This window comes from Melopsittacus undulatus, chromosome 8, assembly GCF_012275295.1.
Source record: "Melopsittacus undulatus isolate bMelUnd1 chromosome 8, bMelUnd1.mat.Z, whole genome shotgun sequence".
Classification (NCBI taxonomy): Eukaryota; Metazoa; Chordata; class Aves; order Psittaciformes; family Psittaculidae; genus Melopsittacus; species Melopsittacus undulatus.
The window spans coordinates 53,420,809-53,443,146 of NC_047534.1; the positions used below are offsets into that span (position 1 = coordinate 53,420,809).

Below are 22,338 nucleotides of genomic sequence, written 5' to 3' on the forward strand. Positions count from 1 at the left end.
CTTCTGGGAGAGGTAGACCAACCTGTTGAGAACCTTTCTCGTCAGGAGGGTGAGGAGTCCCAGCCAAGCTCCTCCTTAGGTCAGTGTGGTTGGACATCATCCCTTCTGCCTCTCACACCAGCGGTAAGAAGGTATGGTTTGCCAGTGAGTAAATAAAGTGTCCTGGTGTGGAGTGTTCATCTCCCTGCATCCTTTCTTCATGCCCTGCTTTGCCTCACTTCTGCTGGGGGTGCCTGAAGGGCAAGATGGGACTTTGGGAATGGTTGAACCCCAGCTTCATGGTGGGACAAAGTGATGCTGGTGACAGGCTGGACCAGTCTGAAGTGGGGTGGAGGACACAGTGTTTTTCCCATGGGGTGCTCTCGACAGGCAGAGGCTGTGGTGTTTGAGGGCTCTGTTTGCACTGTAAGTAGGTGCAGTCACCATTTTTCTATTAAGCTGAGCCCTGGTTGGGTTCTTTGATACAAGTCTGAGGTAGCTATAAACATATCCTGAGGAAACAACACATCTGGAGTCCTGCAGTGGGGATGGGCTGATGTGTGCGGCCTGACAGGCTCTGATGCTGTGGTTTCCATGCGGAGGCCGGGAAAGGGTCCCTGCTTTTCTACCTGAGCGCCCTGCAGAGAATGGCCAGCGCAGGGGCAATTGCAGCGTATTTATCCCTCAAGCACCCTTAGCGTTTCCTGCCCTGCATCCGTTGCCTGGGAGCCCAGGCCGGCTGCTGCCTGCCAGCCCCATTCCTCAGCTGCATAGGTCAGCAGAGGGCAGGGCAATAGCACCCAAGGGTGGGCGAGGATCATTCCTTGGAGCATCCCAGCCCATCCATGGTGAGGAGGAGAGGTCAGGGTGCTCTTGCAGTGCCAGAGATCCTGCCCTCAGCCTAATGCCTGGCGTCCTTTGCTGAGAGGGAACAAGAAGGGCAGGCAGAGCACCCCTGCACATGTTCCCCAGGCTGAGTGCCCCCCATGCTCCAGCCCTGAGCTGCTTTGCAGGAGCTCAGTCCATGCCATGCTGTGTGTGGGTACCAGGCTCTGTGAGCAGCCACAGCAGGAGGATGGAGCAGGGTGAGCTCCAGACAGGAGCAAGGCTGCAGTGTGGATGTGAGGGCTCTGTCCAGGCAATTGGCCAGACACAATGAGCTCCATCATCAGCCCAAGGGTGTTCCAGCTCTTGAGCACAAGCTCTCTACCATACACGTGTGAGGTCCCACAACACCTGAGATAGGAAACTGCCTGTTCCACAGACCGAGGCCATCCCCAGCCCACTATCATGGGGATGGAACAGAGAGTCCCTTCCTAACCCTGTCGGTGATTCTGTGCTCCTAAGAGCAGGAAGGTCCTGGTGCCTGGATGAGCAATTTCAGCTGCACTGGGTTTTGCACATGCAGGGAGTGGTTTGGTATTCCTGGCTGGAGGGCATTGCTCCCAGTGCCAGCAGGGCTGGAGATGGCTGTGGGCTTAGCTGGCAACAGCTCTGCAGGAGCCCAGCCAGCTGGATTGGAGCAGGTGGAAAGCAGGCCAAGGGAGCACATGCGTGAACATCTTTCCATGCCCGCAGGCTGGGATCTGATGGGAAATCCCAGTGTGTCACGTGAACCTAAGGCCTGGCCTAAGGGATTAAAGGCAGGACTAAACACAGCAGGCAGGGATACCAGCAGGTGGCCAAGGAGCCCCATGCAGCCTGCACATCAGGATCTTCTCTTGCCTGCTGTCATGTACAGAGGAGAGGGATGCCTGGGGACCTCCAACCCCTGACCTGTGTCTTCTACTGCTGCACCTCAAGCTCTTTGTGGGAGATATGGCAGACCCAGCCCTGTCCCTAAGGCACTCAAGGCAGGCATGGGAGGGGAGTGAAGAGACCTCTCCTTTCCCAGCTCAGGAGGGCACAGGAGCCCAAGTGGAAGTGCCCAGCAAGGCTTCAAGGGCCAAGTCTGCACCTTCTTTCAGTGATTGAGTGGGGGAAAATGGGTGTTTGGCAGCTCCCCCTCTTTGGAAAGGCTCCAGCTGCCTTAGGAGACATTCCTCACATAGCTTTGCTGGAAGAAAGTGCCTGACCTGTTACAGGGCGTTTGCTGAGCACGTGAAGACGAGCCAAAGGCAGCTCTGAAGTGCTGGGAGAGAATGGGTTTCCCATCACCAGGGTTGGTCAGGAGGTCAAGCTCACCCTATATAGAATGTATAGGTGTTATGGGACTGCTCGGGCCGCACAGTGGTGCCCAGGACCTGCCTGTGGTGCTTCCTGACTCACTTCCAGTAGTTATACCTGGAAACAGGCAGGGAGCTGGAGTCTGTGAGTTGGGATGGGAAAAGGGTTAAAGAGGGGATGTTCAGCTCCAGTAGGACTTGGAGCAGCTCTTGGAGTACAGAGATATGCATGGGACAAAGATGCTGTTCCTTCCTCGTACCAGAAGCAGGATGCTGGCACTGATAGCGGCAGTGTCAATGAGTATTTAGAGCAGGAGCAGGTGGCTCATAGAACCATAGCATGGTTTGTGTTGGAAGGGACCTTAAAGCTCATCCAGCTCCAACCCCTGCCACAGGCAGGGACACCTTCCACTGGAGCAGCTGCTCCAAGCCCCTGTGTCCAACCTGGCCTTGAGCACTGCCAGGGATGGGGCAGCCACAGCTTCTCTGGGCACCCTGTGCCAGCGCCTCAGCACCCTCACAGGGAACAGCTTCTGCCTTATCTCCAACCTGAACTTCCCCTGTTTCAGTCTGACCCATCACCCTTGTCCTATCACTGCAGTCCCTGATGAAGAGCCCCTCTCTGCATCCTTGTAGCCCCCTTCAGACACTGGAAGCTGCTCTGAGGTCTCCATGCAGCTTCTCTTCTCCAGGCTGAACAGCCCCAATGTTCTCAGCCTGGCTCCTCACTGAGGTTGAGGGAGAGGATCTGGTCTGATGGGGGAAAAGCAGCTCATGTTCAGAGCACTTCAACAGGACAGTAAAAGGACAGGACTGCAGTAAATGAGGATGGGAAATGAACTCCCCTGCAATGCCACAGAGCAGCCTGCACATGTCTGGGCAACAGAGATGTTGTTCTTGTGGGAAACCCACTGTATCAGACCCTTAGAGCCAGATACTTCAGGATCTTAGGGGAGGCTGTAACAAGGGGACACTTGAGTACCTACCTGAGGACTGGATTGAGTGTCTGGGGGCAAAACATATGCTAAAGGAGAGAAGCCATACAGATAAAGGAAAGAAGGCTCCAGGGAGTCCTTACAGCATTCTTCCAACACCTAAAGGTGTAGGATACCTGGAGAGGGGCTTAGGACAAGGGCCTGTAGGGACAGGCCAAGGGGAATGGCTTTAACCTGCCAGAACAGGGGAGACTGAGATGAGCTCTTAGACAACTCTTCCCTGTGAGGATGAGCTTTAAGGTCCCTTCCAACCCAATCCAGGCTGGGATTGTGTGATTCCATGCAATGTCAGTGAAGCCTTGACAGCTCAGGGGTGGCCCAGACAGTGATAGGGCTCAAGTCAACAGGCCCATGGTCAGCTCCCGATGCTTCCGTATGCAGGATGAGTATGAGGGTCCTCAAGCATGGCTATCTATGGAAGGAATCCTTCCCAGCTCCTGTGCATCCTGTCATGGAGAGGCAGAACCAGAGGGCATCCAGGCACTGAGGCAGTTCAGCAGAGCCATCCAGCACAAGCTCCTCCATGGGGAGCTGGGAATTTCCTCTTCCCAGGGTGGAAATAGCTCCTATTTTGAGTCTTTTTGTGCTGGAGCAAAGGACTTTAATTCCTCATTTTGTTGTTCCCAGCTGAGTCAAAGCTGACCATTCCTCTCATGGGGAGATGCTGAGCACAGGCTGGGAGAGGGGAAGTGACAACCTCAGGGATGCTGGGATGGTCCCCAAGCAAGCAGCACTGCCCTGTGTCCTTCAGTTTGGAGGCTGCTTGCTCTTGGGGTTACCTCCACAGAGGGAACTTCACCCACTGGTCTCGCCTCCAGTTATCCCAGCCACATCCCACTCCAGCACCTCATACCTGGGCTATGGATGCACTGAGGCTCCTGGGCTGTAGAGCTCTAACCCCTGATCCCCCACTGGTGCTGTAGGGTCAGGAGGACCGTGCAGCAGGAAGGGAATCAAGTGCCATTTTCCCACAGCCAGCCAAGAGGCAAGAACCCAAGGCGAGCCGCTGGGATGAGGCATGCGAGAAGCATCCGCTTCATCCCCTTTCCCCATGGAATGCTGCCCTCGGTCCTTCTCTGTGTGCTGGAATGACGGCTTTTTCCCCTGGAGTGGGGTGAGTCATGGAGGAGCTGGGAAGGAACAGGGGCTGCCAGGACACCCCAGGTGCCCCTTTCCATTGGGGAGTGAGCAGGCACTGCCCAGGGGAGGAATGCACACGATCCATGGGTCTGGCTCTCTCCCTGCTGCCTTCCCAGCCCTGGGATAGAAAGAGGGATCCCTCCTCCGATCCCCTCTCTGGATTACATACTGCAGAGGGGCTGTCTCATTTGAGTTAGTGGCTGTGGATCTGTTTGCTCTGGAGCAAATGCTCTTGCTTGCATTCTTCTCCTTGGCTCTTCCAGCCAATATCCAGCTTGGGAATGGGCCAGGACATCTTCATCTCATCATGCCTCCACCATGCACATGCCCAAAGGAGAGAGGGACATGGGGCTGGGGTTCCCTGGGCTCTGTGTTGGCAGCAGGGATCTGCCACATGTGAGATGACAGACAGGGCTCTGTGGTGTCCATGGTGAGGTGGGAAGTGATGGAGCAGTGGTCCCCTCTCACCTGGAGCTGCATCAATCTGCTCTGTCCCATCCTTGCTTCCATGGGAAGGATGCAGGTGGGTTCCAGATCCCACTGCTGCCTGCCCCTATAACACCTCTTGCCCTCTGCAGCACCCCACTAATGCATGCAGCTGCCAGCACCCCAGCCTGCCTGAGCTCATCCCTGCTTCCATGGGTGGGTGATGTGCTCCCCACTCGGAAAAGCTCCTGCTCTTGCCAGCTTTCCATGTTGGGGAAAACATCTGGATTTCCAATCATTCCCACTCCCTTCCTGCGCTCCTTGGGTCCTTCCCAAACACCCACCTTTGCACTGTGTGTGCTTCGCCTCCGGAAAGGAGGGATGCTTTTTGCAGACCAAGATGCTGTCACGTCATCTCTTGCCAGATCCTTGCTGAAGGAAGGGCCACGATGCTGCTATGACATCCCTCCTGCTCCAGCTTTTCCACTGCTGTCCTGGTGGGTCTGGGCCACAGCACCATGGATGTGGCAGAGGGATGTGGCAGAGGGATGCTGAGCACTCACACCCAGGGACAGCACAGGACCAGTGCCAGCCACTGCCTGGGGACTGGTGCAGATGGGACAGCCCTGCCTGTCTGTGCTGTTCTGCTCCCTCTGCTTGCTGCAGCCTTTGTCTTGCTGCACAGACATGGGCCAAATCCTGTCCTTTCCCTTATTACACCGTGGCTTCCATGCTGGGGCTCTGCCCAGTGTTTCCAACCTCCCTCTGGTCTGCCCAAAGGAGTGAAAATTCACTTGTCCCAGCCATTGAGCTAGGGGGAGACCATCTACCCCCATTGTGATACTGCTGCCAGCAGCAAGGGAACCACCGGCCGTGGATGGAGTGGGATGGAGCTGGGAGGCAGGCGCAGGGCTCTGGGGACAGCAGGACCCTAATGCCAAGCTCTGCTGGAGCTCGAAGCCTACAGGGCAAAGGAAGGACTGTTTGGCTGGAGCTTGGGAAGTCGCGGCTCTCCATTGGAATACTGCTGGTTTCCATTTGTTGGGCTTTCGAAAGAGCGGCCTCCCTGGCAGCGAGTGTCCCCCCCACATCCACACACCAAGCGGGCAGTGTTTGTTTGCTTGGGAAAACGATGAGTCTCATAAGTGTCCTTTGTGGCTCTCCAGCCTTTAAAAGCACAGCAGGAGGAAGTTTTACGATGGGAAACTGCCCGGTGTCGCAACGGGGAGGGAGACAGCCCCGCGGGGGCTGTGGGGCCAGCAATGGGGCAGGGACCACAGGAGGGTGGGCAAGAGGTGATGCTCTTGAACCTGCCCCATATCAACAGGGGCAGTGGGAGCTGGGGGAGCTCAGATAGACCCTGGAGGTGCAGTGGGGATGTAAAGCAGCTCCGTGGTTCCTGCACCTCAGTGCTCACATAGAACCATGGAATGGGCTGGAAGGGACCTCAAAGCTCATCCAGGCCCAACCAGGGACCCCTTCCACTGGAGCAGGATGCTCCAAGCCCCTGTGTCCAACCTGGCCTTGAGCACTGCCAGGATGGGCACCCACAGCTTCTCTGGGCACCCGGTGCCAGCTCCCTCAGCACCCTCACAGGGAACACTTCTGCCTTAGATCCAACCTGAACTTCCCCTGTTTCAGTCTGAACCCATAACCCCTTTGTCCTATCACTGGCAGCCCCTGATGAAGATCCCTCTCCTGCATCCCATAGCAGGGAGGGTTGATCCCTGTTCCCAAGCACCATCCTTGCCCAAGGGCTCTCCTCCCATCCCTCATTGCTCTCCACCCATTCCACCCTCCCAAACCCATTGTGTGCAAATGGCAGCCTAAAAAAATGAACTCACAGCTGCCACGTGTTGCCTTTTATGTGGTTGCAGGTAAACATCTACCTGGAGGATCAGATCCGGCTCCGGTAGGGTAAGGAGGCAGTAAATCCCTGGCCCTGGGAGATGGGAAAGTGGAACCCGAACAGGCCCCACCAATGGAAATCCATGACAACCCAACAAAGGCATCTTCGGTGTCCTATTCACCATGGCAGCTGGGGTCACGCTGAGGGGCATGGATCGATGGCATAGGGAACTCAACAGGCTTTAGGTTTCCATAGACAAACAGCGAGCACCGAGCCCCGTGTCATGTTCTATGCAAACCCTGCTCAGGCTGAGCAGCACCTCTGCCATCAGCATGAATCACTTTACATCCCCCTGGAAGTCTTCCGAGGGTTGGATTTCAGACGTTCGCTGCCGCGGGCATTAAAAGCAGCTACGGGAAGACAAAGCAAGGTGGGCGGTTGCATGGGGATTATATCCCGCCTGGATGGGTAGAGGGAGGAGGAGAGGATGTGCGAAGCGGCTGCAGCACCAGCGTAACTCTTTTTTCCCCGGCATGGAAAAGGTTGAGGTGCGTTCCAGCGCCCTTGGGGTGCCCCCATCCTTCGACATTGACCAGCTACAAAGCCATATGGAGCTCATGGGGTTCTGGAGGGCCGAATGGGGTGCCAAAGGGGTGGCTGATGAGGGAAGAGGAGCAGGAATGAGCTCGCCTCGAATGATTGCTCCTCCTGCATCACACCTGCGAGTTACCCATATGAGCGTGCTGCACCGGGGTCAACGGGGCTACCTGGACTTGGGGGGGGAGCATCCTCTGCTTAGCGCAGGTTGGGGGGATGCGGAGCCCAGACCCGGAGCTAGGGCGGGCTGAGCCCCGGCCGTGCTCCCGGCCCCGGGGCGGGCCTCCCCCCTGCCCGCCCTCCGCTCCGCTCCGCTCCCGCCCCCCCGGGCCGAGCCGAGCCGAGCCGAGCCGCGCTACCGGCACCGAGCGGGCACCATGCGCACAGGGTGAGCGCTGCGATGGGGGCTGGTGCACCGGGACCCCTTGGGGGGCAACCGGTGCTAAAGGGGTACCGGAGGTGGGGGGTACCGGTACTACGGGAGTGCCGGGGTTGGGGGGTACCGGTACTGTGGGAATGCAGGGGTTGGGGGTACCGGTACTGTGGGAGTACTGGAGTTGGGGGTACCGGTACTGCGGGAGTACTGGAGTTGGGGGGTACCGGTACTGCGGGAATGCCGGAGTTGGGGGTACCGGTATTGTGGGAATGCCGGGGTTGGGGGGTACCGGTACTGCGGGAATGTCGGAGTTGGGGGGTACCGGTACTGGAGCTGGGGACACCGGTACCGCGGGGGCTCTGGAGCTGGGGGACACAGGAACTAGGGAGTACCGGTGCCCGGGAATACGGGAGTTGGGAGGCACCGGTACCATGGGGTCACCGGAGCTGGGGGGCACCGGTACCGTGGGGCTCCCCCCCCCAGCTCACAGGGCACCTGAGGGCTGCAGGAGTGGGGTGCACCCCGGTCAGAGGGGTGGGGGTCCCCCGGTAGCACCCATGGGTGACCTCTTGTTCTCTCCTTCCCTTCCTGCAGGTGCCCCCCGGGGCGGCTGCTGCTCCTCGGGCTCTTTGTCCTGCTGGTCCCCGCTGCTTCCCAGGAGCCCGGTAACGTGTGTGGGATGCTGGGGAGGGTCCTGGGCCCCTTTCCTGTCCTGGAGCCCCGTGTCCGCTGGGATGTGCTGTGAACACAGCCCTGCTCCCTGCTGGGGTTGTGTCTCTTGCTGTGCCTGGTCCGTGGGCCCCAAAGAGAAGGCTCTTGGGAGGGGGATTTTCCCCCATACATCCTTTGTGGCCACTTTGGGGTCCCATGTTCCCCATCTCATCAGTGGGGCAAGGAGAGAGGTGCCTGTCTGTGCTGCTCTGTTCTGGCTGTGGGACACATGGGGTAGCATTGCCCTGAAGTGGCCATGCTCCACGTGAGTGCTTTCTGCTGTGCCTGCACAAGTCCTTCCTGTGTGACTCCCCGTCCTTGGAAGCATTGCAAGCGGTAGGAGCGTGTGCCTCGAGGGATGTGACCCATCCCAAACCCGTTGCCAGCTTTCCCCTTGCTTCAGGACTCATCTCTGCCCCATAACTGCTCCTCCAGCCCTGGGAGAAGGGAATTCTGCACTGACTCAGCTTTCCCCATGGGGCACGAGCCGGTTCTCCCACTGCCTGTGTGAGCAGTGAACTTTACCTCCCCACCGCAGGAGCTTCCTCCTGCCTGCCTGGCTCTGGATGCGTGCCCAGTGCTGTGGCTGACACTGGGGAGCCCCCATCCCATTCACATTCCATGGACCCTGAGCTGGAAGCCTTTTCCCCAGGGTGATGTTGTTCTGCTTGTGCTAAGCGTTGTTATAAGGCTCATGCCACTCTAGAGGTAGGGCAGGATGTGCTGGGAAGTGGCTGCCCCATGTACAGGCAAGCTGGAAGTGGGACAGGAATCAATGGATTATGTACTGGAGCAAGGCTTCCTGTCATCTAGGAACAGCTCAAGCACTGCTATGTGGAGCAAGGGAAGAGAGCAGCTTGTGCAGGGGGATGGCCCAGCATTCCCAAAGCGTGCCTGGGAACACTGGGAGAAGCCCTCTGAGTGCCCCGGGCTGGGTTTAGATGATGCTGCTTTCCGTGCCGTGGGTGCTTCCCTGGGGATCACAGAAACAAAGCTCCCCTTGGAGGTCTTCAGGACGGGAACATCATTCCCATGTGGAGTCCTGAATTGCCTATTTAGGTCCCTGGAGAGTGTCCAGTGTGGCCGAGCTGAGCCGGAGGGCTGGGAGCTGCTCTAACAGTGATTACTCAGAGCTCTCCCAGCCTTTTCTGCCCCTCTCCAATCACTGCACAGCACTGGGCACTCATTGCTGCATCCCGCAGCCTCCGAGCAGCCATCCCAAGGAGGTTGCCCATGGGATGCAGAGGGGTTAAACACCTCCCGGTGGTGCCCGTCTCACCCAGCTGACTTGGCTGTGTCCCAGAGGCAGGCTGGAGTCGGGTTGGGAAGGAGTTCACAAGAGGGGTTGGTGTGGCTTTTGTTTCTCTTTCTCCTATGTGCGTTTTTGTGTTTCCTTCCCTTGGTTCAATGTCCAAGGACTGCAGGGCCTGTTCTGCCAGCCTCCCTTTGTGATGGCTCCTGGGGAATGTTTGCTCTGAAGGGCTGTCCTGGCATGGAGATAACCTTTCTGTTTAACTGCCTTTGCCGGGTGCATTTAGGGGCTTAGTTGGTCCTGCCTCTTATCGCTGGGTCTCTGCGATTCCTCAGCCATGCAGGGGATGGGGATGCTGTGAGGGTATTGCCATAGGTCCAGGGATGGGGAGGCTGTGAGGGTATTGCCATAGGTCCAGGGATGGGGAGGCTGTGAGGGTATTGCCATAGGTCCAGGGATGGGGATGCTGCGAGGGTATCACTATGGGTCCAGGAATGGGGATGCTGAGATGGTATTGCCATGGGTCCAGAAATGGGGATGCTGCGAGGATATTGCCATGGGTCCAGGGACAGGGGTGCTGCGAGCGTATCACCATGGGTCCATGGATGGGGATGCTGCGAGGGTATCGCCATGGGTCCAATGCTGAGAGCATGGGACACATGTAGGGCAATGGGGAAATCTCCATTCTCAGGAGGAGGACAGGGATCAGCACTCATTGGGGTTTGCAGAGCTGGCCAGGCTCACCCCAGTCTCTGCACACAGCCTGGCTTCATCCATCTCCTCCTGTGCTGAGTTCCTGTGTATCGCTTTGGGGCTGGGATGTGCTCATGGATCCAGCTGTTGGCTGGTGCTGAGGATGCAGGCAGCACCTTGAGGGAGTCAAGCTGCCTCCTCCTGCTATTAAATATAATGGGTGCTGGAGCCACTTGCTGCTGCCATAGAGGCTCCTTCCTGGTTTGATGCCCATCTCCAATGGCTCCTCAGCCTTAATGGCTGGGATTCCTTGCAAGGGGAGATGAAACAGGCGCCGTGAGGGTTGGCACTTCCCGGCTTCCACGGCATCCTTTGGCTGCTGGTGCTGCTGGGAAGGGCTGGAGCAAGCAGGGAGGATGCTGTGCTTGGGAGGCTCTGCGGGCCTTTCACCTCCTTATCAGCTGCTGGGACTCCTGTTTGTTAAGCCTTATCTGGGCTGCTGCTCTCTGCTGTGGGAGCTGGTGTGGAGAGGGAGAGCCTGGAGGGAGCCAAGCCTGCAGACGCCTTCCTGCAGCACTACTGGGTGCTCTGGGTCTATCCCATGGCAGATGGATCCCATCCTCCCTGCCTGCTCTGAGGAGGAGGATGCAGGGATGAAGTAGTCCCATTTGGATGGTGCTTTGGGGCTGAAAATGAGGTTTGAAAAGAGATTAAGTAGTTCTGCAGAGCAGCTGCTTTCTCCAGGCAGGAGTTGTATAGAATCATGGAATCTCACACTGGTTTGGGTTGGAAGGGGCCTTAAAGCTCATCCACTTCCAACCCTCACAGTAAAGAACCTCTTCCTTATATCCAGCCTTAACTTCCCCCATTTAAAGCTTTCTTCATTTCCATTGGAGCAAGGAACCGTTTCAAGCCCCAGTCCTCATTGTCTTGGTGGGCTGGCAGGTCTGTAACTGGGTTCGGTCCATGCAGAGGATCCTTCTCTCAGTGCTCTGACTTGAGTTTAGCTTCACACGTGGGCAACAGGAGCAGCCCAGGTCTCTGTCTCCTGGCCCTGTGGGTACCAGGGCTCCCTCCCCACTGCATATCCTGGTGGGGATGAAGGGCTGAGATGCTATTCCCTATGGCAGCGGGACACTCCCTGCAGTGATCTTCCTGCCATGAATAGCAGCTCCTCTGTGACACTGGTGCTTATTTATTTTGGCCTATAGCTGGGATAACTTGTGATACATCACTACAGTTTGGGTGCTGTTAGACAGCAAACTTGAGCACTTGGTGGAGATAAGGAACGTGTTTTGCAATCCTCTATCAAGTGTTATCACATATGGCTTATAAAAAGCCTTCAGCTGATAACTGTGCTGCTGGGAAACAGGCTTTTCTATGGCAGGGGGGGAATGTCATTGCTGCTTTTAAAGGATGCAGGAGCAGGGAGCGAGCACAGGGGATGAGCATTGACCCAGAGCCTGTGAGCCCACAGCCCACAGAGGATGCTGAGGACCTGGATGTGAAGGCAACATAGGCAGCACTGTCTGTGGGTGTCTGGTGGAGCTGAGGTTTATCCCGTATCCTTTGGGATAGCGAGGTGCCATGGAATACCACTATGGTGCCCTTTGGTAGATGTGGGGCAACCTGCTCTTTGCATATCTCACCCTCATGCATCTGCAGTCTTATTGATGTGCCTGCTCTTGCACTGACATGGAACCACAGAGTGGTTTGGGTTGGAAGGGACCTTAAAGCTCATCCATGCAGGGAAGAGCTTCTGCCTAAGAGCTCATCTCAGTCTCCCCTGTTCTGGCAGGTTCAAGCCATTCCCCTTGGCCTGTCCCTACAGGCCCTTGTCCCAAGCCCCTCTCCAGGTTTCTTGGACAAAGTGCTCCAGGTTGGGTCTCAGGAGAGCCACCTCTTGGCTTACCTGCCCTGTCTGCTTTGTGACCTTGGTTTAGCTTATTGTGCTTGTGAGTGCTGCCTGCAGGATGGGGATCTGAGGTTCCCATTGCACATGGGAGCCCCATGGTCCGTGCTGATGTGAAACTCCATGGTGCATCCTTCCTGTGCATGTTTCTTATCTGGTTTCCCTCCCTCTGCCTGGGTGCTCCTGTGACTGTGACAGATTCATCCACCATGACCAGCTCCATAGGATCCAAGTAACTCTTCACTTGAGTGAAGTCCACACAGAACCCTATAATGCCAGGAGAGATGTACCAGGGAGGTGGGTTCAAGGAGAGGTACCCATCCCATGTTTGGGAGCACAGGGAGAAGATCCTCCATCCTTCCCACGGTATTCCAGCTCGAGAGATGCTCTGGCCTTGGGGCTGCACTGCAAAGGGGGATGTCTTTGGGAGGATGCATGCACAGGGGGAGGTAGAGGAGGGACTGAGATGTGCCAAATGCTTATGTGGGACTGGTGGGGTCCTACCTATACCTTGCTGCTTCTGTGTTGTTGGGTGTATGCAGCACCAGCATCTCTCCTGCACCGCACTGCTCTGTGGTGACCATTAGGGGTGATGCTCTAAGCCCTGAAATAACAACCCCAATGAGTGCCCTGTGCCTCTTCCAAACCCGGAGAATTTTCCAAGGAAAGATTGGATTCTGGTGTTTCCATAGAGAGCTCAAAGCTCCAAAGGAGATATCTGGGATTAAGCATTGGATGTGTATCAGCAGCCCATAGGTATGGGATTCATAAAGCATTTTAACCATCTCCCAGCGTATGTGATGGCATTTGAGAAAGGGTTGGAGATGAATCCTTCCCAAGGCTTTTAACGTGGGACTTGATTATCCTAGAGAGCTTCTTGCCAAAGACATAATTGAAGCAAGGAGCTGAACAGGATTAGGAAGCAGTTTGGACATTTATAGAGCTAACAGGGGCTTCCGGCCTTGCCTTCATGTGGGTTTGGGTCTACTGGGAGCAATGTGAGAGCAGAGGCCTCGAGGCCAAACCCGGGTTATGTAGGGTTGGGAGCAAGGGAAGGATGTGGTGGTGGTGGTGGTGGGAGCCATCAGAACCTGGGAAGCTCCTGGCTGATCCATTCTGGAATGCTGTTCACGGGTTAATGAAGGGTTGCTCAGACACTTGGGGGGCTGTCTCTGTGCTTGGGAAGCTCAGCTCCATCACTGATGGGTGAGTGGGAAGCCTTCCTTAAAGAGGAAGCCATTGGGTATCCTCTTGTGATGGAGCAGGCGGATGTCCCACATCCCTCCTGGTCACCAGGTTACCTGTGGGATCGGTGGCAGCTTATCAGTTACACATCTTGGTGTCATTCCATTTGTGTTCCTTGTTTCCTTCCCCATTGGCATGTACAGGAGCAGACCAAACAACCCAAAAGGCTCATAAACCCTTTGGGATGGTTTCCATAAGCAAAGTGGGGCTGGCTTTTGCCTCCCTGCAAGTGCTGGAGATGGGGAGCATCCCACCTCGAGGATGTGGGATGGGGCTGCTCTGGGGACAAGGCTCCAGGGATTTGCTGTGCTCCAGGCTCTGACCAGCAGCACTATTTGGCAGGAGCATCCCTAGTGCTGCTTTCTCAGCAAGCAACATCTGGTCCGGAACATCCCGTGTCTGATGGGTTTTCGGTTGAAAAGGTTGCTTTTGTGGAATTTTTATTGCTTTTCCTGGCATGGTTTCCCAACCCTTTTCCAAGATGGAAATTGGTCATTAGCGGATTTTATTGTATTCTTATGTTATTCCCAAGCTCGAGCTGCTGGTTTCCTTCTCCCAGAGGGCTGGAAGATCAGGCTGTTCCTCTGACCCTGTCCACAGGTTGTGGGAGGCTGCTCCAGCAGCCTGGGCTGGGAATAGCAGCCGGAGCACCTGGAATCTGCAGCTTGCCATCACTATCCCAAAGCTCTTCCCACCGTCACCACTGGCATCAGTCTCCATCAGCCTGATGATCCTTGAAGCTAGGATGTTTTGGGATGCTGTGAATGGGGTTTCCCTCCCCAAAGCCTCAGCATGGCCATCACCCTGTGCATCCTGTCCATACACAGCCTGGAGGCAGCATCTCCTGTGGTGAATGGGGTCCAGTGCTGGGCTCCACCTTACCCTATCCCCCCATCTGTTCTCTGCTGTCTGTGGGATGCTCTTAGTGACTCTCCAGCCCCACATCCTGGGTACCAGTGAGCTCAGTGTTGGGACCTGGGGGAAGATGTGCCTTGTCTTGCTGAGGTCTGTTGCTCAGAAGAGGCACTGATGTGTGCAAAGTGGTGATGAAGAGATCTGCAGTGATTTTTAGCTGATAATACTGGGAGGATGTCCCATCCCCTGGCATTGTGATGGAGGAAAGTGTGGATCGTGTGTATGAGGTTTTGTTGGCTTTTGATGCAGGACTTGGTTGCCCCCTTGTTGTTTTGGAGCTGCTTCACGGCCCTCTGTGCCTGATGTTAAATCTCTGCCTGGGCACAAAGGCCCTGCTCCAGTCCCTAAGGGCATCCCTTCAATTGGAAGCCTGGAAAGCAGTGCTCATGGAGCTGTGTCCTCATCCTGTGGCTCTGCTCTTGCCTACCAAGCCCCTGAAGGGCTGGAGGTCAGGTCAGGGATTTGCTTTCCTGATGGTGTTCTGCAGGTTCAAGGCTCCCATCCCCTGGGATAGGAGACAGTGGTTGGATTGGAATCACAGAATCATGGAATGGTTTCAGTTGGAAGGGACCTTAAAGCTCCTCCAATTCCAACCCCTGTCATGTGCAGGGACACCTTCCACTAGAGCAGGGTGCTCCAAGCCCCATCCAACCCTATTGCACCATGAAGGTGGCAGATGTGAGGGATACCTTGCATGTGGTACCCAATGGACTGGTCTGGGCTCTCCATCCCATCACTCAGTGAGGTGGGATGTGGAAGAGGATCTGCCTGTGGCATCATCAAGGTCAGTGTCTGCTCTCACAGGGCTTGGCTGGAGATAGTGTGGTTGTCCTGCTTCCTGTTGGGTCTGATCCAGCACTGGAGCTGCCCCGATAGCACCTCCTTGATCTCAGCTGCAAGAGTTAAACCCATTCACAAGGGGCCCCCAGAGGCAGCTCCTGGAGGTGATAATCTTGTTTTAGCTCTTCCCCCCTCCTTTTCCCTGCTAATTGCAGAGTTGACATCGTCCCCTCTCATGAAAGGCTCTTTTGTGGGCTGGGTTGCTGGGCAAAGCCAGGCCTTGGCAGCAGGTTGCAAGACCCGGGTCTGTCTCCTGCGCATCCCTTGCTGGCGGCAGGTACTGGAACAGCTCTTTCAGGCAGCAGCAGCCATGGCTCCTTGGCTCCCATCTGTAAGAGAAACGAGACAAAAAGCAGCTTCAAAAGGCCCTCCTCTTAGCCAGCCGTGCCCGATGCACACCCTGCTGCCACCTCAAGCAGGAAGGTCAGCCAGTCTAGACACTAATCCTGTGTTTCTTCCCCCACGGATGCCTTAGCAACAGGATTAATGCCGTGGTGTAAGGTGGATGTTGGCCAGGTCCTGCTCCATCCCAGGCTGGGGATCCGGATTCGTGCCGCTCCGCATGGCTGGGCACAGGGAGAGGTGGGCTGGGATAAACCACTCTTATGGATGTTTTGGCTGGCCTGAATCCAGCAGGGATGGGCGGGTTGGTGGAGAAGCAGCTCTGGCCCCCATCCACTGGGGTGGGATGCTCCATGGTGCAACCCTTGCACCAGCATCACTATGACCCCATTAGGAACATGGGACAGTCAGTCTGACACGGTTCTCCCAGTACATCCCTGCATCCCTGTGCTCCAGTCTCCCAGTACATCCATCCCCAGTGCACAAGCGGTCGCTGTACAAGGGTTGCTGTCAAGCTCCTGGCATCAGGGTGCTGCTGATGTGGTTTGGCTGATGGAGCACACCAGTAGAATCCCATTTGCTTGGGAAGGGAGTAGGAATGCTTTCCCATTGCTTTAATTGTGCCATTTAACCTCTTTGGTGCACTGTTGCTGTTCAGTCTCTTAAGTACTATGGTTGCTGGTGGCTCGTCACTGCCTGTACTGGGTTCAGAGGTGCCATGCGATGGGGGCATCGCAGTGGGTACCACAGGGTGTCAGTGGGTCAGAGGCCTCTGCCTGCTGATAGCATTGACCTGTTTTAATCTCAAGTCCTTCCTCTGCTTTTCCTGTGGCCCCATCCGGGCTTTCTCCTGCCCCTCACAAGGGCCAGGAAGCTGTGCATGTTTTCATCCCTTCCTTGCTATTCCCTCCATCCTGTTGTGTCTGATACCACAAAATCACACAATAGTTTGGGTTGGGAGGGACATTAAAGCTCATCCAGCTCCAGAGCAGGGTGCTCCAAGCCCCTGTGTCCGACCTGGCCTTGAACACTGCCAGGGATGGAGCAGCCACAGCTGCTCTGGGCACCCTGTGCCAGCGCCTCAGCACCCTCACAGGGAACAGCTTCTGCCTTATATCCAACCTAAATCTCCCCTCTCATCTAAATATATAACCTAAAATCTAGATAAATAATCAAAGTCTCTACTCTGAGTGTCCAATCTAACTACCCCTGACAAGGGATGCTCCAAAGCAACCTCCTCTGGCCAAAAATCCAAAGAGCAAAACATGGATTTAATCTTTGCCCCTGGCCAAACAAGTGATGGAGAGGAGCTGGTATTGATCACTTTAACCCATGAGATCTCCTCCATCCTTCAGCATCCTTAAAGCAAGGTGTTGGTCCAGTGGCAGGGCTCATTCCCAGCCTCCCTGCTCCAGCTGCCAGCTTTCCACCCTGCAAGCAGCCGCATGCTTTCATCAGGGGCTGGCTGGGCTCCAGTGCTTTGGGAAGGGGGTTTCATTCACCTCAATGCCTGGCTGCAGGGACAGGCTGGAGCTTGCCTACAGCCCCATAGCATAGCTCCTCCTGCCTTCATTCCAGGGGGGGGGAGGTTATTCCCCTTTTCCTGCAGCTGGGATGGGTTAAGTGGGGTATGAGGAGTGGTTTCTATTGCTCTTGGGTGCTTAACCCCAAACCCACCGCAGCCAAACAGGCTGGGGGGAAGGCAAGATGCTGCTCCGCTGATTTATGGGGGCTTGTTTCTTGGCTCTTTCATCTTTACAGGTCACTGCTAGCATTTGTGGAATTGGCCTTTGCTGCAGGAAAAACTGGTTTCCAGCTTTCCTGTCAGGAAGAAACTCCTGCGAGCGTGTAATTCAAACGCAGGAGGCAAAAAAGGGAACCCAAGCAAGTCATCCAGAGCGGCTCTTGTAGCTGGGTCTGTCGGTGGATGTGGGTATATCCTGCTTTGCTCTGTCTGTGGCTGTGCTGCCTGCAGCCCATGGCAGACAGAAAGCCTTTTATCCCTCTTTTCCTGGTCTTTCTGACTCAAGCACCAGCCTGCAAAAGAAAAGCAACCCCAAACCCTATGTTGTGGCCATGGAGGGGGGTTTGCTTTGATCCATCTTGGGTTTGCTGCATTCCATAGCTGTGGTTTAATGACTTTGGGGTTTTTAAATGTCCTTCAAGCAGCCAACTGTGCAAATACAGAGATTATGGGTGTTTAAGTGCTCAAGGCCAGGTTGGACACAGGGGCTTGGAGCACCCTGCTCCAGTGGAAGGTGTCCCTGCCTGGGGCAGGGATTGGAACTGGATGAGCTTTAAGGTCCCTTCCAACGCAAAGCATTCCATGATTTTCATTATCCAGAGGCACTTTCCACTACTTCTTATCACGTTATTTGAGCCGATGCCAGCACCACGCTGGCCTCCTGGAGTGCTGGGGAGGTTGGGAATGTGACTCCCCCATCCCATAAATGAGAAGTGATGGGTCTAGTTCATCCCTATTACAGCCTCCTTGCAGCAGGGCAGCTGCCTGCTCCTGGGGGTTCAGGATCCCTAAGGATGCTTGGGCTTTGTAGGAGGGAAGGAAAACTCTGCCTCCATGGGATGATTGCATTTCCTTTGCACTTTGCTGCCACATAGACTTGGCTATTTGGAAGGGGACCATTGGTTCATCTGGGGTGGCAATGGGTACCATTCATTTGGGATGGGGGGGGGGGGAAAGACCTCCTAGTGTTTGGGGCACCTTGAACCCCAAGCAAACCTATCCCAAACAGCTTCTTTTCTTAGGGATGACTAAAAGGAGGTCCCCAATGACATACCCCATGGGGCTGGCTTGGCCTTTCCAGCCCGCCCCCCCTTTGAACCCTGTGGTATGTGAATTTCTGCTGGTGTCAGAGGGTCGGCAGCAGCAAAAATCCTCCCGGTTAAAGGGTGGGAATACCAGTGTGTGCAGCTTGGGATAATTACCAGTTTGTCAGCAAAACATAGTGGCATTGTAGGGCAGGGAGCAAGGGAAAGGGCCCCGTCTTGAGCGTAATGTTACTTTTCTATTTATGTTGCCATAGGCTTTGCTGAGAATCGGCCCTATTCTCTCTAATCCTCCTCTTCAGGCATGCCTGCTGCGTTTTGTGTGTGGTTTGGGCTTGGGTTTTAACCCTTGGCATCCCGGAAAACAGCTTGAAGGGACCCATCTCTGCCTTTGCTTCTCTGGGCACCCTGTGCCAGTGCCTCACCACCCTTACAGGGAAGAGCTTCTGCCTTCTATCTCATCTAGATCCACTCTCTTTCATCTTAAAGCCGTTTCCCCTTGTCCTGTCACTACCTGCTGTAGTCAAAAGTCCCTCTCCAGGTTTCTTGTGGATCTCCTTTAGGTCTTGAAAGGTCTCCCCAGATATAAGGAATCCCCATCTGAATGTGAGAAGGAGCCCAATTTAAACCCATCCTTGTTCTCAACACCTGCCATGTTATAGATGGTAAACTCCAGTATATTAAAGCTATTTACTGATATTGTACTTTGCTTAAAACATAAGTGATTTGTTGAGAAAGGGAAATGATGACTTTTGGTCCCCATCTCCTGCTTGTGCTGAGGACAAGATCTCTTGCCTGACACCTTCTGCTGTTGGTTGGAAAGGGATGATGTGTTTTCTAGCCTGATGGCTTTTCCCATTGCTGATTCCTTCTCTCCACTTTCCTGGACCAGCAAAGCAGCCACTGACACACTTACCCATTCGACCCCTTTAATGTCCATCTCCAGTCTTTTTAGGCCATTTTTAGGTCTTTTTCTCAAAAGACCTAAACTTTGCTGCTTTAAATACTTGCTGTGCCCTTGGAGACATGGACTTGTCATCCTGGGAGGGAGTGGGAGATTTCAGCCTTGGCTGACATGGACTTGTCATTGCTCAGCTTGCATTCAAGGCATTCAACTGATTTATTCTTCCCCTTAGCCTTGGGTAGATTCAAGGGCTGGATGACACTTTCCCTGTTAAAGTGGCCCCTTATGCAGGGGGGTGCTTTATTATTGCCTTTAATCCCTGCTGACAAAGGCATTAAACAGCTTCAACCCCAGCATCCACCCCCAATGGGAATGCTGGGCTTGTATCCCCAATTTGTGGGGACTGAATGGCAGGGAGCATGGCATCCTGCAGCTGGAATGGGCTGCAATGTGATGCGATGCCCAAGCTTGGCTTCCTGGTGTGGAGGGAGCTTTGGGAAGAGCAGGGCAACGATGCCAAGTCAGCAGCACAGAACTGCTGCAGCAGCATGGACCACCTAGCACCCAGCATCAGGATGCAGGATGGATGTTAGACTGCAGGATGGATGCTGGACTGCTCTGTATGCAGGTATGACTTCTTTTGGTGGCTCTTGTGCATTTTGTTCAGTGAATTGGTTTTCTTATGTATTTTCTTATGTGCTGAAGCTGGGAATGGGCAGCTCCCAGCTTTCATGTGCTCGTACAGGCTTAACTCTGATAGGGCTGCTGCTCAGGGACATTGGTGTGTCCCAGCGTGGCTGAAGGGCTTCGTTGGCTTCTCCATTGTGTGATGCTAGAAGGCTTAATTTGAGCTCTTAGAACACATACCCTGCCTGGGTGGCTTGTCCTCTGCTTTGCTTTCATCCCGAACCATTCCATGCTTCTATCCCGGCCCTGACCTCCCCTCATCGCATGGCACAGCATTGGTGTCCCTGTATTCCCTGGTAATTAAGTGGGAGCAGGGATGCACTTCCCAGCTGCAATCTCTTAGGAAGACAGCAACCGAATTCCTCTGCACTCACCGGGGCAGCCATAGGAGCTCCCGGAGCCCCCTGGGCTATGTGCCGAGGCAGGAATGCCAGGAACGTGATTGAAACCTGGGGCTTCCCATGAGCGTTGCTCCCAGGCTGAGCAGGGCCTTGGTGGGGGGTGAGCCTCTGCTCTCCAAGGAGCAATTAGTCTGCAAGGTGATTTATTAACACAGGGGAGGGTGACCAAGGGGGTCGCATTCCTTCCCTCGCCTTATCTCCGGGCTGTCAGTTGGTTCTGGAGGGAGGCAAGTGATGGGAAGCAGAGCTGGTGGCTCCCATGGAAGCGTGTGTGTGGGTCTGCAGCTCACACTGAGCTCACCTGGTGTGTTAAAGCCTTGGGTTTGGCTATGTGTGGGGATTGATGGCTCCTCTCCATCATCCATCCCTTGGGGTGGCTCAGTGCTGTATGCGGAGGTCACCAGCATCTCTTGGCTGTGAGTTCTGCAGCTCGGGGCTCTTTGCTTGGAGGGTAATGAGTTACAGGGCAAACTCAAGCTGCCTTTGGTGAGACATGCCCCTTGGCAGGCTCTTGGGGCTTGACCCTGGGGGTATTTTTAGCCCTGCTTGGAAGGGAGGTTGTTTGCTTTGTGCTTTGCTCACCCTGTGCTGCCATTGCCTGTGTGATGTCCTGTGAGGGCTGACAGGAATACTCTTTAGATCACAGACCCATAGAATCACATCAAGGTTTGGGTTGGAAGGGACCTTAAAGCTCACCCAGTTCCAACCCCTACCACAGGCAGGGACACCTTCCACTGGAGCAGCTGCTCCAAGCCCCTGTGTCCAACCTGGCCTTGAGCACTGCCAGGGATGGGGCAGCCACAGCTTCTCTGGGCACCCTGTGCCAGCGCCTCAGCACCCTCACAGGGAACAGCTTCTGCCTTGTATCCATCCTAAATCTCCCCTATTTAAGTTTAAACCCATCACCCGTTGTCCTGTCACTGCAGTCCCTGACGTAGGTCCCTTTCCAGCATCCTTATAGGCCCCCTTCATATGCTGTAGGATGGATGCCTTGGTGCAAGCAGGTGCCTGTGTCTCTTGCTTTGGGAGTAGGATGCAGTTAACAGCGGAGGTCTGTCCATAGCCACCCTCCTTCCCCCCTGAGGTTATGTGGTGGCTCCCCACAGCAGTCTGACATTTCAGGGTTTATCTGATGAGGAATTGGCCGGGAGGATTTTCCTGGCTCTCTGTGAGTAACTGTTTAGGAACGCTGTGATCCCCAGGGATGCTGTGCAGCTGCAGGCAGGGCAAACGCTGCTCTGGAAGCAGCAAACCCTCACCTGCATTGCTCTTAGGGCAGGAATGGGTTCTGTCACTCACACTGCCTTGGTCCCCAGCCATCCTCTGCCTTCCCATGTCCCTGGCTGGCTGCCCATGCCTGGGCCAGGTCCTGCTGTGTCTCCCCGGGGGCTGTGTCTGCATGGGAGGTCAGCGGATGGGGATGTGGCAATATCCTCGGCACACCGCTCCATGGGGGCCTTTTAGTGTTGTTTGGGTATTCAGATGAAGAGAGGATTAAAGTCCCAAACATTGATAGGATTTATAGATACCAGCTGCTGCTGACAGGCCCTGGATTGCTCTGCTTGGTGCATGGCTGCTCCCATCTCCAACACAGTGCTTTCCTTTCCCCTCTGCTCCCCTTTCCCCTCTGCTCCCCTTTCCCCTCTGCTCCCCTTTCCCCTCTGCTCCCCTTTCCCCTCTGCTCCCTTTTCCCCTCTGCTTCCCTTTCCCCTCTGCTTCCCTTTCCCCTCTGCTCCCCTTTCCCCTCTGCTCCACTTTCCCCTCTCCTTCCCTTTCCCCTCTCCTTCCCCATCCTGTCTTATCTCTAATCCCCTGTCCTTTCCCCTTTCCTATTCCTTTTCCTATCCCTTTTTCCTCTTTTCTCCTTTCCCTGTGTTTACATCCAGGGCCTGACCACCAGCATCCTTTGTGCTGGACCCAGGGTGCCGTTGCTTGGAGCAATGATGTATGGGGCTCAAGCACAGCTGCTCCAAAGGTCCTGGGAACATTTGGGAGCACTATTAGTGGTACCCAAAAGCAGGAGGTGATGTTCAGCCCTTGTGCCCAGGGCTGGGGAACTTGGCAAGCAGAAACTGCATCAAAAGAGCCTGGTAATGAGTGCATTGGATCATTAAAGCCCCCA

The 22,338-nt window shown here is 55.2% G+C and overlaps 2 protein-coding genes across 2 annotated transcripts in view; both read left to right on the forward strand.

The window, feature by feature from the left end:
- Window positions 1–6,621, forward strand: part of LOC101877534 (neuronal PAS domain-containing protein 2-like) — a 30,026-nt gene extending 23,405 nt beyond the window's left edge. Inside the window, 1 exon segment of the mRNA XM_034065769.1 lies at window positions 6,583–6,621. Coding sequence (XP_033921660.1) covers window positions 6,583–6,621 — 39 coding nt within the window.
- Window positions 6,622–7,455: 834 nt separating this feature from the next.
- COL18A1 (collagen type XVIII alpha 1 chain) overlaps window positions 7,456–22,338 on the forward strand; it is a 37,073-nt gene continuing 22,190 nt past the window's right edge. The window contains exons 1-2 of the mRNA XM_034065188.1: window positions 7,456–7,539; window positions 8,122–8,192. Coding sequence (XP_033921079.1) covers window positions 7,529–7,539; window positions 8,122–8,192 — 82 coding nt within the window. The 5' untranslated portion in view covers window positions 7,456–7,528. The remainder of the gene's footprint in view (window positions 7,540–8,121; window positions 8,193–22,338) is intronic.